The sequence below is a fragment of the Haliotis asinina genome, chromosome 14, assembly GCF_037392515.1.
Source record: "Haliotis asinina isolate JCU_RB_2024 chromosome 14, JCU_Hal_asi_v2, whole genome shotgun sequence".
NCBI lineage: Eukaryota > Metazoa > Mollusca > Gastropoda > Lepetellida > Haliotidae > Haliotis > Haliotis asinina.
The window spans coordinates 8,546,403-8,562,307 of record NC_090293.1 but is presented as its reverse complement, the minus strand read 5'-3'; the positions used below and the strand labels follow the sequence as shown (position 1 = coordinate 8,562,307).

The 15,905-nt window shown below is 38.3% G+C and overlaps 1 protein-coding gene across 3 annotated transcripts; it reads right to left on the bottom strand.

Moving 5' to 3' along the window:
* Nucleotides 1-246: 246 nt before the first annotated feature.
* Nucleotides 247-15,670, bottom strand: LOC137261791 (CD9 antigen-like). Of its 3 annotated transcripts, XM_067799574.1 has the most exons (8): nucleotides 7,814-7,923; nucleotides 7,585-7,712; nucleotides 4,829-5,029; nucleotides 4,243-4,317; nucleotides 3,740-3,835; nucleotides 3,322-3,411; nucleotides 2,761-2,844; nucleotides 247-2,601 (listed from the first exon to the last, which is right to left on the bottom strand). In XM_067799574.1, the coding sequence occupies exons 2-8, from the start codon at nucleotides 7,648-7,650 to the stop codon at nucleotides 2,542-2,544; spliced, it is 672 nt and encodes a 223-aa protein (XP_067655675.1). In that variant the 5' UTR covers nucleotides 7,651-7,712; nucleotides 7,814-7,923; the 3' UTR covers nucleotides 247-2,541. The 3 variants fall into 3 exon arrangements, with proteins under 3 accessions (XP_067655675.1, XP_067655677.1, XP_067655676.1); XM_067799576.1 differs by lacking the exons at nucleotides 7,585-7,712; nucleotides 7,814-7,923 and adding an exon at nucleotides 15,442-15,628; XM_067799575.1 differs by lacking the exons at nucleotides 247-2,601; nucleotides 2,761-2,844; nucleotides 3,322-3,411; ... (3 more) ...; nucleotides 7,585-7,712; nucleotides 7,814-7,923 and adding exons at nucleotides 9,098-10,092; nucleotides 10,604-10,687; nucleotides 11,077-11,166; ... (2 more) ...; nucleotides 12,968-13,168; nucleotides 15,442-15,670.
* Nucleotides 15,671-15,905: the final 235 nt, after the last annotated feature.

Below are 15,905 nucleotides of genomic sequence, written 5' to 3'. Positions count from 1 at the left end.
CTCGAGGTAAGTGGATCCCGTCGCGTCTAAGGACCGCAACTCCAGAGCTGGCTTGGTCGACACTTGCGAGTGTATTTTACAGAATCTACTGATAACGTTGACATCGTCCTCTTCATGTCCTGGTGTGAGATAGCAACTGTTTGCTGACAGATCACGCCTTCTCCACGAAGTGGCTGTTATTCGAATCCTGTTCGCTATGATTTATATACAACAAATCAGAATATATTTTAATCACAGGGAATTTCATTTTGGCTAGAATACTGTTTATTTCTGTAAAAGTTTGCACGTTTTGCTACATTAGATTAAAGATTCATTGTAACACAAGTGAAAAATGATTTCCAGATCAAAGTAAAGATGACCCTCTTCTGTGTCTGAACACAACTTGATCCCCCAAATGTTAAGACATTCCGCCAACCCCCAACACCATCCCCTTTACTGTATTTGGAAATGTAAATCTTCAAAGAGAATTTTAGAAATACTCGTACAATAATATCAAACTCAATCCACTACAAACAGTAGCAAACGAACATCACTGCTGAAAGTTCATTCCCCTCGAAAGCGTCGTAACTGATTGAGCAATGCCATCACAAAGTTTGAGAACAGACACCTTCATTATCTCACCACCTTTAATCCGCGGTGAGCAATAGTCATTATTTTCCTAAATTAAGAGGTTTATATTGCTATACAATTCATGGGCTCATGCTATTGGATTATTAGAATTCCATTTGATACTTGTGATATGAATTCCCAATAACTTCAGCAAACTGACTCTGTTGGTCAGGTATTAATATCCATAGTCATGTGATAGATACATATAATTACCTGAAGGAAACATGATTGACAGGCGGCTGATAGTGACGTCAATCGACATACGTGAAGAATGGGATTGGCCACTTAAAATAGTTCATTTTCGTATCTACTTTGTTATACGTTTCCTGTTTATCTAAAAATATATCAGTGAATTACAAGAACATTTTGGATAATTTAAATATATGGACCTTTATTTATTTGTGTCATGATACTTAATGTGCATTAAAACATGCGATGAATTGGGTATTTATGATGCAAATATCAACACTGTCATTGCTATACACGCAACCAATCAACATTCAATGTAGCGATATAGTTAGATTCCACTAAATTCGTAACAACGTGTCATTATAGAACTTTTCAGAGTCCCATTAAATACATGGATGAATAAATGCACTCACCGTTCGTTTTCGAGCTTACTATGGATTATTATGTGTTGAATATATGGATTGGTGAATGGATCGGTCTTTAAATGAGTGATACGATTTACAGATTTACACCAATGAGTATTATACATATTTGAGGTCCATGTTCTATTTGTTTAGAGAAAACTTCACATTGACAGAAAACGCAGTGATAACAGTAGCATTACATTGTCCGAAGTAAATGTTTTCAATGTTAATTAATAACCGGGGTATTCTCTTATATGATGTCATAAAAAGCCGATCCGAGGATGATTCCTTAAATCACATTTCCCGGCCTCAAATATACAAGTACATGATAAAGCAATGCTCTGTTTTTAGAGTAGGGAAGATCGAGGCTACCTCAACCTCAGTATCGTCAGTTACAAGTGATACCACGTATTATCACTGTTACCACCATGTTATCGCCCTTCAACCCAGCATATGCACAGCTACCTCAGTGATCTACATTGATACCTTTATACTGATGTATGGCGGTTCTCCATTTCGACATTTACCGAAATCGATGGGAAGCCTGGTGGTTAAATAGTTCGTTCGTCACGTCGTTTCGGGTTCGATTCCCTACATTTCTGATGTCCCCCCCTCGATATTGCTGAAATGTTGCTGAAATATTGCTGAAAGCGAGGTAAACTTAAACTCACTCGACATGAGCCCGGATCATTCCCTCAAGTATCTTTTACTTGATTATAATCACACATTGAGTTGATTTTTGTAAACTACTGTTCAAAGCTGTTCTAACCCAACCTATCAAACCTACACCCAAACAACTGTACGCTATATTGACAAGTCAAGATTTCTTAACATTATGAGAATTCTGCTGGTTCCTTTTAGACATAAAATACTATTTCAATTCAACCCGCAATAAATGTTTTAAAATATTTACATATAAGAACATAAACGTCAAACAGATGCCAATAGGGAATGTAAAAGAGGTCACCGACAGCGACATTCGTACACATTAAAGAAACACGTAATTGTGCTAATAAAGATGGAATATTTGGGCATTACGATTATATAAAGATAAACAAATTAAATGTAATACATAACTCGAGTGACTAGGGTGAGAAGATCATCTCTTACACATGAATAGGTATTTGCAAGATGTATCCCTTATTCTATTACAATATTTACCGTTTTAACTATTCTGTATTAACAAAAAATGACATCATGGTCGGAAATGAATGCTCTTGGAAATGTTTCAGATAATGATTAAACAAGGAAAACATTCTTGACAGGGAAAGAAGAGCAAAATCCAGCTTTTAGCTGTTGTTATTGATAACCGCTGTTGATCCCATTGTGCCTATCTTGCTCATGGCGATGCCTTCCTTACGGCACAGCAGAACATCATAGACAAAACCATTCCTACAATCTGTAAAGAAGACAAAGTCAGATAAGAATTATTGCCATTGATATCTTGATATTCATATTTTAACTCACTAAACAAACAAACAAACAAACAAACAAATAAATAAATAAATAAATAAATAAATAAATAAATAAATAAATAAATAAATAAAACCTTACTTACCATAATAAATGTACCAATAAATGCCACTCCAGCCGTGACTCCAAGATTAGGTGCCAGTGTTTGGAAAAACTCTTCGGCACAGGGCTAGAAATCAGAGAATTTGTTAATGTTCAAAACAAAAGATTTCGTCCAAGTGAGAAGATCAGTCTTATAAAACGTCAAAGCATTAAGAATACTTTGATAATATTTCAGTTGATGAAGTTTCATGGTACCCGGTACTCGTAAGGGGTGACAGCAGGATGGATTAGGAGGCTTAGCTCTGTCACCTCGTTAATTGTTTGAACGGTCTTCAAGACGTTGGTCAGTCAAAAGATGAAGCATGCAGACTTATGGATGACAACTTCTTGTTCATTTCATATAGCGACGTTTTGATGTTGATTCGCTCTAACCCGAATGCTTAATTTGTTTCTTATCCAACAGAATTTTGTCAACTCTGAATATTAACTGACTGACGTCCTACTGCTTGACGGATTATCGAAAAGTGATAAAGATTATAGTTCCTTTTCATATTAAAAACTGCATAGTCATTTTTGTGGGGTTTCTGTTAAAGAGTTGACTTACCTTCAGAAAGGTATCAACTTCACAGGGGGCGTCAGCAATGGTGGCGATAGGATAATCTACACGTCCAAGTTTTGCTCCGCAGCAATGGAACTGGAACAAAATGTTCTATGCGTCATTTCCCTGTGTGGCGTTTCTTCATTGTCTTGAATGAGTGAGTGAGTGAATGTGGTTTTAAACCACTGACAGCAATATTCCAGCAATATTCCAGCTATATTTCAGAAATATCACGGCTGGGGAAATCAGAAATGGGCGTCACACATTGTGCTCACGTAGGGATGGTGATCTTTATCAAGAAGATGGCAATACCGACAAAAAGTCTGGGAGGTATGATTTAATTCTGTTAACATTCCATCAAGATTTAAATATGCACGAAGCAGTATTAAGTTATTTTATGATGTCATTAAACGTGGTGTCTTACCGCTTTCTGGAGGTTATGTATGAAAAGCTTGGCATCTTTGTCGCTATGGTAGACATTCACTTTGCTCTGAAGGTAATCACCGAATGCGTCTTTAACCTGTAAAGAAAGTGAAAGCAGATAACATAATGTGTGACTCACTTCTTAGATACTTCTGGCTACGTGCCAGGTATAAAACACATACGTACAGAAATACGTAATTGTTGTGAATCTTCTTTAAGGCCGCTTTAAACATATCTCCAGTGATGTCGGATATCTTGATAAAAGCAATCAACGTAATTAATAAAATATTAGGTTGGGCATGGGATTCGGCTCTATCATCATTACATCCTCCAATGCACAAGGGAGGCAACTCTGAACAGCTAATTGGTGAGGCTTAGAGGGCGCGTGATTTCCCCCTAGCTTACACCGATTCCAAGCGAATTTGCTTCTTCCAGGTCTAAAGGATATAGTATTGTTATGATAGGAATGAGTTCTGTGGGCTCGAGGATGTTTGGTATACATACGTTATCCATCTGGATGAGAACAATCACGCCAGTCGCAAGTAGAACCAAAAATATGATGAACAAACCGATGAAGAACTGAAATATGAAGGCATACGTTGAAAGATCATCAATAATATTATCACTCATAATATTCCCGTACCATATCGGAACGAGCTGTTAACCACTTTTAGATAAATTTATATATTTCCTGACCTGTCTGCATTCTAGGTGGAATGTTTATCTATGTTTTGCTTTCTTTTCTGTTTGCCTGCTTTTAGTTCTTATGTATTTCAAAGCGGTATTCAGCAATATTCCAGCAATGTTCCAGGAACTCGTGGAGACCCGGGGTAGAATTGACTACCGGGATCGGGAGGTCAGGCTAGCTGACATGGTTGACACATGTCATCGGTTCCCAAATGCGCAAATCGATGATCATGATGTTGATCACTGGATTGTCTGGTCCAGACTAGAGTTCGAATGATTTTCGAATATTGCTGAGCGAGACGTAACACTAAACTCACTCACTCACTGGATAAGACATTCCAGTGGTCAGTATTATGAGCGACGACCCGTGTAGTCGTGGTGATTAAATAGAAATTGACCTCACCACAACAAGAAGACACTGGCTCCTTCTGATTGTCCCACAGATGCCGACAACGCCAACAAAGAGGATGAAGCAGCCGGTGCCGATGAAGATACTGGAGGCTGTCAGTAGCGCGTTAAAATCGACAGACTCGTTTATGTATTTCCCGGCGTCTGGATCAACCCGAATCCAGATTCCAAATCCTACAATCCCAAGTCCAAGAATCTGAAATGGAATAATATATTAGACATGCTCTAAGGGATTTAAACATTGTTTGGCGTCAGCTATAGATGCTGATGGATTCTGAAAGACCAACAACATATTACTGTACCATTGTTTCATCACTTTGACAGAGATCATTCCATCGATATTGGGCAAAAACAATTATAGAATAGTGAGTGAATATTATTATACTGAACATCTATGTAAAAGTGTTAATAAACATTTAGAAACAAGAATATCACAAGATGACATATTCAACCATATATTTGAAAGGACAAATCATCTGACAGTTACTTGATGATTTTATAGACTAAGTTTGAAACGTTTAAGTGGAAACGTGTAAAATATTAATGCCATATATCTGTAAAATCAAACGGCACCACTTCAAGATCTGTTTCATATATCAGCCTAGATCTGTTGAAAGATATCAAATGGTTTTCGAGCTGTGCTCCAGAAACGAAGCCCATCTCTCCCTTTTGAGACTAAGTCCGAATTGTTTCCATGGAAACCGCGAAAAATAAAAATGCCAAAAATCTCTGCATTTGCGTTCGATCCAATCAACAAATCCTGAGATAGTGAACTGCTGCGTGGCCCGAGACTGTCTTTCGTCCAAGTACAAAAGCAGAACTTGAAACTGACATTCTGAGTTTGCACCGGTTTCCGTCTGGTCCAGTCATCCAGAAAAAAATGGATGCAGTTCGTAGGCCACAGATATAATAACATGTCATGTGTACAAGTATCCCGCCTGCCTAAATCAGTGTATTTTGTTTATGGTGTATAGCCTAAAAGGTGTTAAGTTCAAATTGCATGTGGTCAATGACTGAAGCTAGCAAACAGGCAGGCCTACACATACGTGTCAGTAAAACAGACATTAAGATTTGTCTGTGTCAGAGATGGCTTGTCACAATTAACATATTTTCTACGTTCCACAGACATTAATAAAAACATTTCAATTTTCAAGCTAAGCAATAAAATTAGTATTTCCAATACAACACTTCCTTGAAAAGTGGTTTGCAAATCTGCAGGTATGAGACCTTTGCACTTTTTATTACTACAGACCCCAGATGCTTCTAATCACGAGAGACATCTCTTGTTCTCCGACCGCAGAGATAATACTTGCACGCACTACTTGCTGTGTTTTTCCCGAGTTGCCTTTCCGGTTCAAGCAGCGAGAACCTAATCACTGCGCATGCGCTATGGGGTTTGCGCAGCACAGCTGGTGAAAACACTTTTCCCCTAGCGCTTTTGGAAAATTAGAGAGTCGCTGTAACTCCAGTATCACGGGGATTTTTTTAATCGCGTTAGTTTTGAACTTCATAAGTTGTATTTGCATATTTGACAATTTGTTACTGTAAGTCCATATCAAAAGGATCAGAATCTGCAAATTTGTGTTTTGCGTTGCATGTAACCTTTAAGGAACAAAATCGAGCCTTTTTTCACCAGATAAAGTGTGACTCATGATCAAAAAAGTTCTAAATCCTAACCTTTCAACCATGTAAATGGTGGACACGTGGGCATCACTAATAAAACTGATGTCCGATGCCAATCCATATTTTTTATTACACCATACGATCAAAATTTGTTTTCCAGTTGTACAACAGACTAACGTTATCATGTGGTTAAGGTGGGTGCCACCCTTTCGCTCTCTTTTCTATTAAAAACCAAATGGTTTGATATTCCCCAAGTTATAAATTGAACATGCCCTTGATAGAGACGTTTATGGGAAGTAAAACATGTTTAGTCCGACCCTCTTTTTCATAATTGTGATCACATGGTTTAAGATCACTGTAAAGACATATGAAATTTAATCAAGATAGATACAAATAACGTACTCATGCGCATGTACAGGACGGTAGTCAGACATATTGATAGAATAATAGGTCAACGTGACACAACCAAGGTACACAGCGCTTTAAACTGAATCGATACGTACACCTGTTGAATAACGAATAATGCGTGTCTGCATGATATGGTTAAATAGGACACCTGTCACTATACCTACTTACTATTACTACTCACAAATATCAATATACTGTTATGGATCGAAAAGAAAAAGTCATAACTCGTGCTAACATTTAGATATTTTTTACTACTCGTGATTTGTAGGGAGAGTGCACATTTAAATAACAGCGACCTGTGAGGAATATGTCTTGACAAGACAATGCTCGAGTACATCATCTCCGTCCTTACTGCTCTGGTCATTGCGTCATCTGAAAAGTAGATTCCCGAGGAAGGTTTCCAGGACGGAAATCCCAACCCTATTTATAGATCATACGGACATTCACACATACGTACCACACAAATACATTTTATCCAGAACATTATTACAGGACCCAGAAGTATGGTAATCACGTGATGAATATATGTGCTCGACTTCCTCCCACACCACCCCCTCTTTTTGTAAATGACGAAAGACCATATTGAGCTTAATATTAATGAAACACTCAAATCCCCACCCCAAAACCTCCCATCCCCCTGTCCATAACGGAGGAACACAAGTACATCATTACACTCACCAAGAAGAGAAGTACACTCAACAAGAACAAAACTACACTCACCAAGAACAGAACGTTGAAGGCGTACAACAAATATTTGATGCATCCAAATTTTTCACAAGAACACATCCTGCTGATCAGCGATCCTCACAAAGGATAATGAACTGTGCACCAGTGCCCAATGCGTTGTCCTATGTACAAAGAATGGTCACAGGTAGAAGGAGTATGTATATTCATATACAGGTGCCAATCATAAGTTATTTTGAACGTTTAGATAAGTTTGTTACACTACCTTTCTCAGTGGCTGTATCAATCCTTGTGTGGACAAGTAGATTTGGTTGAGCTGTGACTGCCTGTATTCTGGCTTGTTCCTTGCCCGCGGTCGATAATGAGTCAAACGGCAAAACCTACTTTCGTTTTCTCTGGATCTGTGCATTTATTGGATGAAGTAATAGCGTCATATGAAATACAACTTGACAAATGGTAACCCACGTTCCGCCTTCCATGTATTATCGGTACACTTATATGTTATGAAGATTCACTGTTATTACCACTGACTGTTGATTTACTGATATACGTACGTGAATATTTTGTGCTTTCACTTATTTTTTACGTTTTGGATGTTTGATCCAGTTAACCGGACATCTCGCTGTCCGGACGATTTTCGAGTGAAATCAAAACGTCGGGATAAACGGGGTTCGACTGTACATAAGCATCTCTCCGAACCAGCAACAGTTTATCATTTGTTAGAATTGTTTCCTAGAACAATTACGGTTTCTCCATATAGTGATCAGGCCTAACATCGGCATCTGGTCTGCCTATCCTTCTTTATTATGCTGAAACGTAGTGGTAATACTCATATACACGAAATTTCACATGTGTCTGTATCATGTTAATATTGACATTATTGATAACAATGAATCATAACATTATTGATAATAATGTTTTCCTGGAGAAGCATGGACTTTACGAAATGCATCCCAAATAACAAATTGTCCGACTCCCTGTTGTTCTTGGTGCCATCGGTTGGTACCTTTGCTAGGGATGCAGCCCATTTGATACCGGGTAATGCAGAAATTCTCGAAGCATTCGCGATGGGTCCAGATAGGCAGTGTTTCCTGGGAGAAGTCCTATTCGCTGTCTGGACTGAGTATACACGGAGGAAGCACCCTGAGGTGATCATGAATCTACCCACCTTGCTGTTCCCGACTCACCCGAGGTCCCTTTGATGTATCTGCTTTAATTCCGGTTTAACGAACCAGAGTTATCGAGCGTTGTCATGTAGACTTTGGATCTGTCGTGTCCCCAGCTTGGTTTCAGTCAGTGAAATCAATGTATCACCAACAGCATGTTTTACACTTGAAAAGGGTCGGTGGGTTAGTCTAGCGATTAAAGCGTTGGCTAGTCACGCCGAAGACCCGGGTTCGATTCCCCGAATGGGTATCATTATAATGTGAAGGTCATTTCTGGTGTCCCCACCCCGTGATATTGTACGGATATTGGTAAAGGCGGCGTAAAACTATACTCAATCCAATGGATAATAATGCCCTTCGTCGTAATACGAAGTCACAGTATCTTTTTATTTTTATTATCTGTGTATTTTGTTGAAACTATATACAGCTTTTTCAAGTGCATGAATATTACATTGTCGATGGCCTCACTGCGAAACTTTTAAAGTAATTAAAGTTAATATTTGCATAAAAAGCCATAATATATCATGTGCCTGTTTCAGAGTTGTAAGTATCATATTCTTCCAGTAATGCATCCAACCTGAGCTAACTCAACAAATGACCGTGGATATATTTACACATTCTGAGCACTCCATAAGAACACTACGAGTGAAAAGTTTCCTCTGGGGGCAATGATGAATATATTACCATTGTATATTTAAACATACTGTGTATATGGCGTTATAAGTAAACAATAATGCAAATGGATATTTTGAACCTTGTAATCCCAATCCCATGATATTACGCCCGTTAAAAAAGTCACATGTGAGTACAGTTAACTCAGTTATTAAACTACTGTGACTAACACATTGCTGACTTGTCACTTGTCACTTGTCACTGATCCGTTGTTTCAAACATGTTATTTGCCTGTATGTGTTCGTTTCTAGTAACAGAAATTACTCCAAGTAATGTTCCAGAGTGAGCGAGTGAGTTGAGGTTTTACACCGCACTCAGCAATATTCCAGCTATGTGGCGGCGGTCTGTAAATAATCGAGTCTGGACCAGACAATCCAGTGATCAACAAAATGAGCATCAATCTGCGCAATTGGGAACCGATCACATGTGTCAACCAAGTCAGCGAGCCTGACTACCCGATCCCGTTAGTCGCCTCTTACCACAAGCATAGTCGCCTCTTACGACAAGCAGAGTCGCCTTAATGATCCAGAAATGAACCAGTCTAACATATCAATGTCACTCGAAATACAAAAACTGATACATCAGTTGTTGCCGGACGTCTTTGTCAAAGACGTAGTCATTGTCCTTTCTGGACCTCTGTCTTCCATCAATATCCTGCCCTCCGTGCTACACAGCTGAATATCAATGACAGACTCATTCCTAAAACCTGCAACAAGGAAGAATAATATGGACTGCTTAAATATCATTGTCTCTAATAGCATCTGAATGCTCTATTTCCTTTGTCAGCTCGATACTGAGTATTCTAGATAAGAAAGGACTTAATCTCCATTCTTGCCGAACTTCTAGATAGGTGGGAGTGTTTGTAACTTCTCTGTACAGAAGCCTTTAATTATCTAGTGTTAATTCCGAGATTAAAGTTTTAATGAGACTGATAACTATAAAACTTAAATAAGCAATGAAAACAACTTGGGGCGGATGCATGTCTCATTCACTCTTGTGAATTGTAAAGAACGAATAAACCCACATTTGTTTACTCTTTTAACCATTACACATGAAAGACTTGTGCTTAGTCTTAAGCGAAACATCATTTTTTAAAAGAAATTCGTGGTTAATTAGTACGGAGCGGTTAAAATTTGCCAAAAAGTATTTGCTTGAAATTATACGCTAGTACATTCAAATGTTCCAAAACATTTGTCTTTTTCTAAGACGATGCTCACCATAACAGCGGCAACCCCGAAGGCGACTCCGATCGTTAAGACAACGTCAGGTGTCAGCTGCTTCATGTACTCGTCGGCACAAGGCTGGAGATAGAAGTAAACCTTATCATTGCACGGAACCATACAAGTGTCGATATGTGCACTGGGGCCGTTTGGTTGGAAATCACTATAATAGCAAAGAAAATATTATCGTCTATAGGATTCTATTTAAAACAGCTGTCAATACTTTTGAGGACAATCCAAAGTTTCATCTTTGCATGGTCAATATATATAGATGAAAGCTAAACAAATATTTTGTACCACGTCAATATGTCTGCTCAGATCATTGTACTGTTTCGACTCTATATAGGGCATATGTTTAGCAATCACCATCAGAGTGCTGACGTTCTCGCAAATGTGGATATATTATGTCCCATCGGTGATACGGTGATACACACCACAAACACACGGAAAGGCAAGTCAAAACTATTGACCTTGTAGTGGGTCTCTGGTGTACAGTTGTCCGTGGTTATGTTGATGATGCGATAGTCGAAAACACCTCTTTTTCCCCCACAGCAGTTAAACTGAATGAAATATAGATGTATCAAAGTTAGCAAATGCCAGTCTTAAAAGTCAACTGTGAAAGGATAACTGGATAACTATGGGCGGGCAGCCTGAAGCACAGCTATGTAAATAGCACCTCCGTGCCACATTGCCACGAAAATGTGAAACAACTCGTCGTCCCTAGCCATGACAATGCATACGTCTTCAGTTCAGTGCAAATATCTTTACTTGGTAACTTAGCTACTTGGTAGCTAATACCTTATAATGTATGAGAGTTGACAGCAGCGTCTAATGAAATTCCTGAAGATAATCCATTTTTATCCTAACGGTATTGTCTGTTTCGTGATATTTGGATTTTCATGACTTATATCAACTAGAATTACTGTGATCGAATTATGTATTTTTCAGAATGTTTATCACTTTTAAATTATCTTACTGTATTCTGAAAATTGTCCATATACATTTGAGCATCTTGTTTATTGAAAGCTGCGACTTTGCTCTGTAGGTGATCACGGATAGCATCTTTTAACTGAAAATAAGATATACAATAGTCATAATTATCATATAAATCATACACGAAAACTATACTAAATATGGATAATATATTCTGCAGTGTTTCCATTGACTTAATGATGAATTGGCTTTACAAGCAGTATTTGAAATTGTATTCTTAACCTTTGTGTGGCTTAGTCAAAATGGCGTTTTAAAAGGGAAAACATATAATCAGAATGACTTTCATCCTCCTGATCTGATGTTTACTTACTGGGCCCCTTTGAGTTAAGACGATAATTCCGGTCACAAGAAGAATGACAAAGAAGACGAACAAACTTATGAAGAACTGAAATAATAATAAAATTGATTACAATATTGCCCACCACCCTATGGTGATTCGTTATAATGCCAGGGCATAGTTTGACAAACATGGCGGCTCTCCATAGCAGAATTTTATTGTTTACACGTTTTGTCTGTTGATCCTCTTGTGAACTATGATCAACACCATGACGAAAACAAGGCACTGCTAATATGTTTTCGTAAATGACCTAAGGCTGTTGTGTTGACTTGCTGAGTATAAACCAAAGCGCAATATCAAGGTTTTCAGTGGAAGGCTGTGTGACTATGCCCTGCATCTACCGTATGTACAGTATGTTCGGAACAAGACCAACTGTACACAGTCCACGAAGTTCTCTGTTGGTCTCTGAATAAAAGTTACACAAATTAAACACTTTGTGAAACTCAAAATTAGCACACACCAAACGTTACTGTCAGCCATACTTCTCACCACTGTATGAGATAATCGACCAGGCAACCCAGGAGGTGATAAGGTAAGCAGTAATTTACGCCGTTGAGATACGTCAGTACTCACTGAGCCAGATTTCCGGATTTATGAAAGCTTATGACGATCACAACCACACATACAAGTGTGGGATCCGTGAAGATCAGGGTTACAATTGGTCTTCAGCAACCCATGTATGAAGAGGCGACAACCAGATACAGTGGTTGAAAAATGTCACCGTAAGCCAGTTGAGTTGATCACCGGGTTCTTTGGTCCAGACTCGATTATTAACTGACAGCCGCCATATAGCTGGGCAATTGTAAGTGTGGCGTAACAGAAGAAACAAACATAGACATAGGGTCGTGCGGTATGGCATGTTGAAAACGTTTAGACAGTAACAGCTTGGCCATTGCCGTTATCTCAGGGAATCGGAGGGACGTTTTATTCTGCAACTATCTGCGCAACAGCCACATGAAAACAGGTTTACAGTTATGCTTTGTTGCAACAAATCACCCTCTACCTGTACGCGTCCAATATGGTCCACTCACCACCATAAGGAGTTGCTGTTTCTTTCTGATTGCACCACAGATTCCGATATTTCCAATGACGACCATCACGGCACCGACTGTGATGAAGACATAGGCTGGTATGTACAATGCATTGAAATTGTACGCTTCATCTATATATTTGCCTGTAACTGGACCAAGTCGGAGCCATATCCCAAAGCCTATTAAGCCGAGACCAAAGACCTAATGAACGTAAAATAAAACACAAGACAAGTTGGGAAGTTTTAAACATACATACAAATATTGGAATCTGAAAAAGTATCTGCAAAAGCATTATCAACATCCAAACGTTCTGTCCCTGATCTATAAATCCTTCAATAAGTAATGAGTATTGGAATAATACCCTTTTCATCAAATCGTCAAATTATACTTGTAACAGTCGGGTTAAAACTAATGCAAATCAGCAACTGCCCTAGTATGTAGCTGGGTTGTGTTGGACGAACGAAAGCTAAAACAAACGAATGAATGAGGAAAGAGTATTATTTCTTTTCTATCCGTCTGCTTCAGAATATAAAAATATATATACATATCCTGGGTATACTCTAATCTGATTGATTCTTTAAACAACTAAACTCCTGTTTGTTTGTTTTTCAATGTTGACTCAGCAGTATTTCATCAATACGATGGAAACCTGTAAATAATAAAGTCCATTTATGGTGTCCTTCGCCGTGACAGGACTAGAAGTTAAGACTCGTTTCAGAATACATTTTGATGGATATAGAATGACACATCGTAAAAGGAAAAAAGTAAAAGTGTTCACTGTATATATAGATCGAAAGGTTTGAAGACGCAAACATTTTGTTATTTAATGGCACATGTATTTCGATTAACAAAGAACACCGTTTTAAGAGTACCATCAAAATGTAATGATTTGAAAGGCTTGATAGTAAAGTGATCTCGCACGCTCACCGATCAACGTGGATTTATTTATTTATTTATTTATTTATTTATTTATTTATTTATTTATTTATTTATTTATTTATTTATTTATTTATTTATTTATTTGTTTGTTTGTTCTCACTCATTTATTTATTCATATAACTATATATTTATACATTTATTTCATTGTTTGTTTGTTCACTTGTTGCCGCTCCAGTCGTAATACCTCCTGTAACTTAGTCTAGACATATCTGATATCAGGGAGCATCGTCCCCCGCTGTTCAGATATAGAGACACGCAATCCTCCATACAGTCGACTGTTACGACAGGAAACACACTACCGACATATTCTAATACGCGTCCCCAAACTTGTACATGCATAACAGCGTAAATGTATCACACGACTGAAAGAATTAGTGACAAAACCGCTGAAAGGTATTTGAAGCGAGAAATACAGCTTTGACAACAGGCGAGATAGAGCTTTTCAAATCATATTTATGACAGGACGCGTCTTGGATATTCCAAAGGACGGCACTTCTAATTTGTAAAGGGGAGGACAGTTTCCTTTCATGTCATTTGTATTGATTTGAAAGGTACCATTTATTGACAACTCTCATATTTGTATAGAACACAAACTTCAGCTCATATCGAATGTGCTTTATATGTATTTTCTTTCCTCTCCAACCTTGCGTGGTAGACACTGGGATGAACTATACATGCATGACTTGATGCATGAACAAAGGATTTAGATGATCAGCCATGTACAGTTTAGTGTACCTGTACTAAAGAGGCAATCTGTTGTTTACATAACGTAAAGCCCATCTGTTCTTACCTATTACTGTGTACGACTATTTGTTGATAAGATTCTGAAGAAAAGGTTATGAATGCTTCCAGAAGTATGTATAAATACAGTACTGACATGATAGAAGCTGTACTGACATGCAGTGCATTGTGTATACTGAATGACACACCAAGAACAACAACGAGAGTCACAAATGGGGAAACTCTTTTAGGAAGAAACACATCGACATATCTGTTGACTTGATAAAGCTGACGGCGTGGCTGTACAGGATTGTAAACGCCACCTTTTAAGGGATCTACATACATATTTAAAGAAAACAGAAAGTAACTGCTTTTTACAGAGTTTCTTGTTTTGTTTCCTGCCATCCTGTCATTTAATTACAGTGATTAAGTCATCACTACATGTGTTTAATCCCTTTCGGGAGAATGATGTTACATAACTGAGTCACGTAATTCAACATGTAGACTGATGATTCACCTATGTTGTCCCTTCATGCATCTTTAAGCATGAAATGAATGTGAAGCTTTCAGTGAATACTTTAGTAATTATTCACACTGACTGTTGTCCTTGCGAGGCCCATATTTGTCGACGGGCCATGGGACATACATAACGACACATTCACACATAGTGTTTCACATACCAAAAGCGTGCTTCAAGTTGTAATGAAAATATGTGTATGACGTTTAAAAGTATGTAACAGTTAGAACGTGGAAGTCGAGTTACGCCCAAACGTATCAAGCAATACACAGGCATACAAACACTATACTACACTCACCATGAACAAAATGTTGAATGCGTACATCAAATATTTAATGTTGTCAATCTTCCCTCCAAGACACATGGCTCCTGACTTTGTAAACCAACCATAAACAAGGTGATCTAGTGACCCGTGAACCCCAGATGTGTTACCGTCCCGACGTCTGTCCCTCTCCACACACCTGTAAGGACTGAACGCACAGGTATATCACGTCTCATTCAGACTGCCTTGTATGCCTCAGCGAGTACGAGCAACACCTCAAGACAAAAAACTATTGCGTAGGATGTGTCTTTATATCATGTATGAGGTGTTGACATTATGTTACTAAAACCTTTCTGTGTCAGGTCAGTTCGCAATATCAGCATGATTGTCAGTTCTCACATACTGTGTATCTTTCAAACTCCACGTAATGATGGCTTTAATATCACAGAGACAATGTGTAAGTTTATAGGACAATGTCTACACCATCTCGGGCTAGAGTA

Bases quoted from the DNA above. Each gene is read 5' to 3' on its own strand.
- LOC137261791 (XM_067799576.1), bottom strand. From the start codon at position 15,507: ATGTGTCTTGGAGGGAAGATTGACAACATTAAATATTTGATGTACGCA. The intron at 3,836-4,242 runs GTATGTATACCA...CTTTCTTTACAG, and splicing joins TTCTCATCCAGATGGATAAC to GTTAAAGACGCATTCGGTGA. The intron at 3,412-3,739 runs GTAAGACACCAC...ATTTTGTTCCAG, and splicing joins TACATAACCTCCAGAAAGCG to TTCCATTGCTGCGGAGCAAA.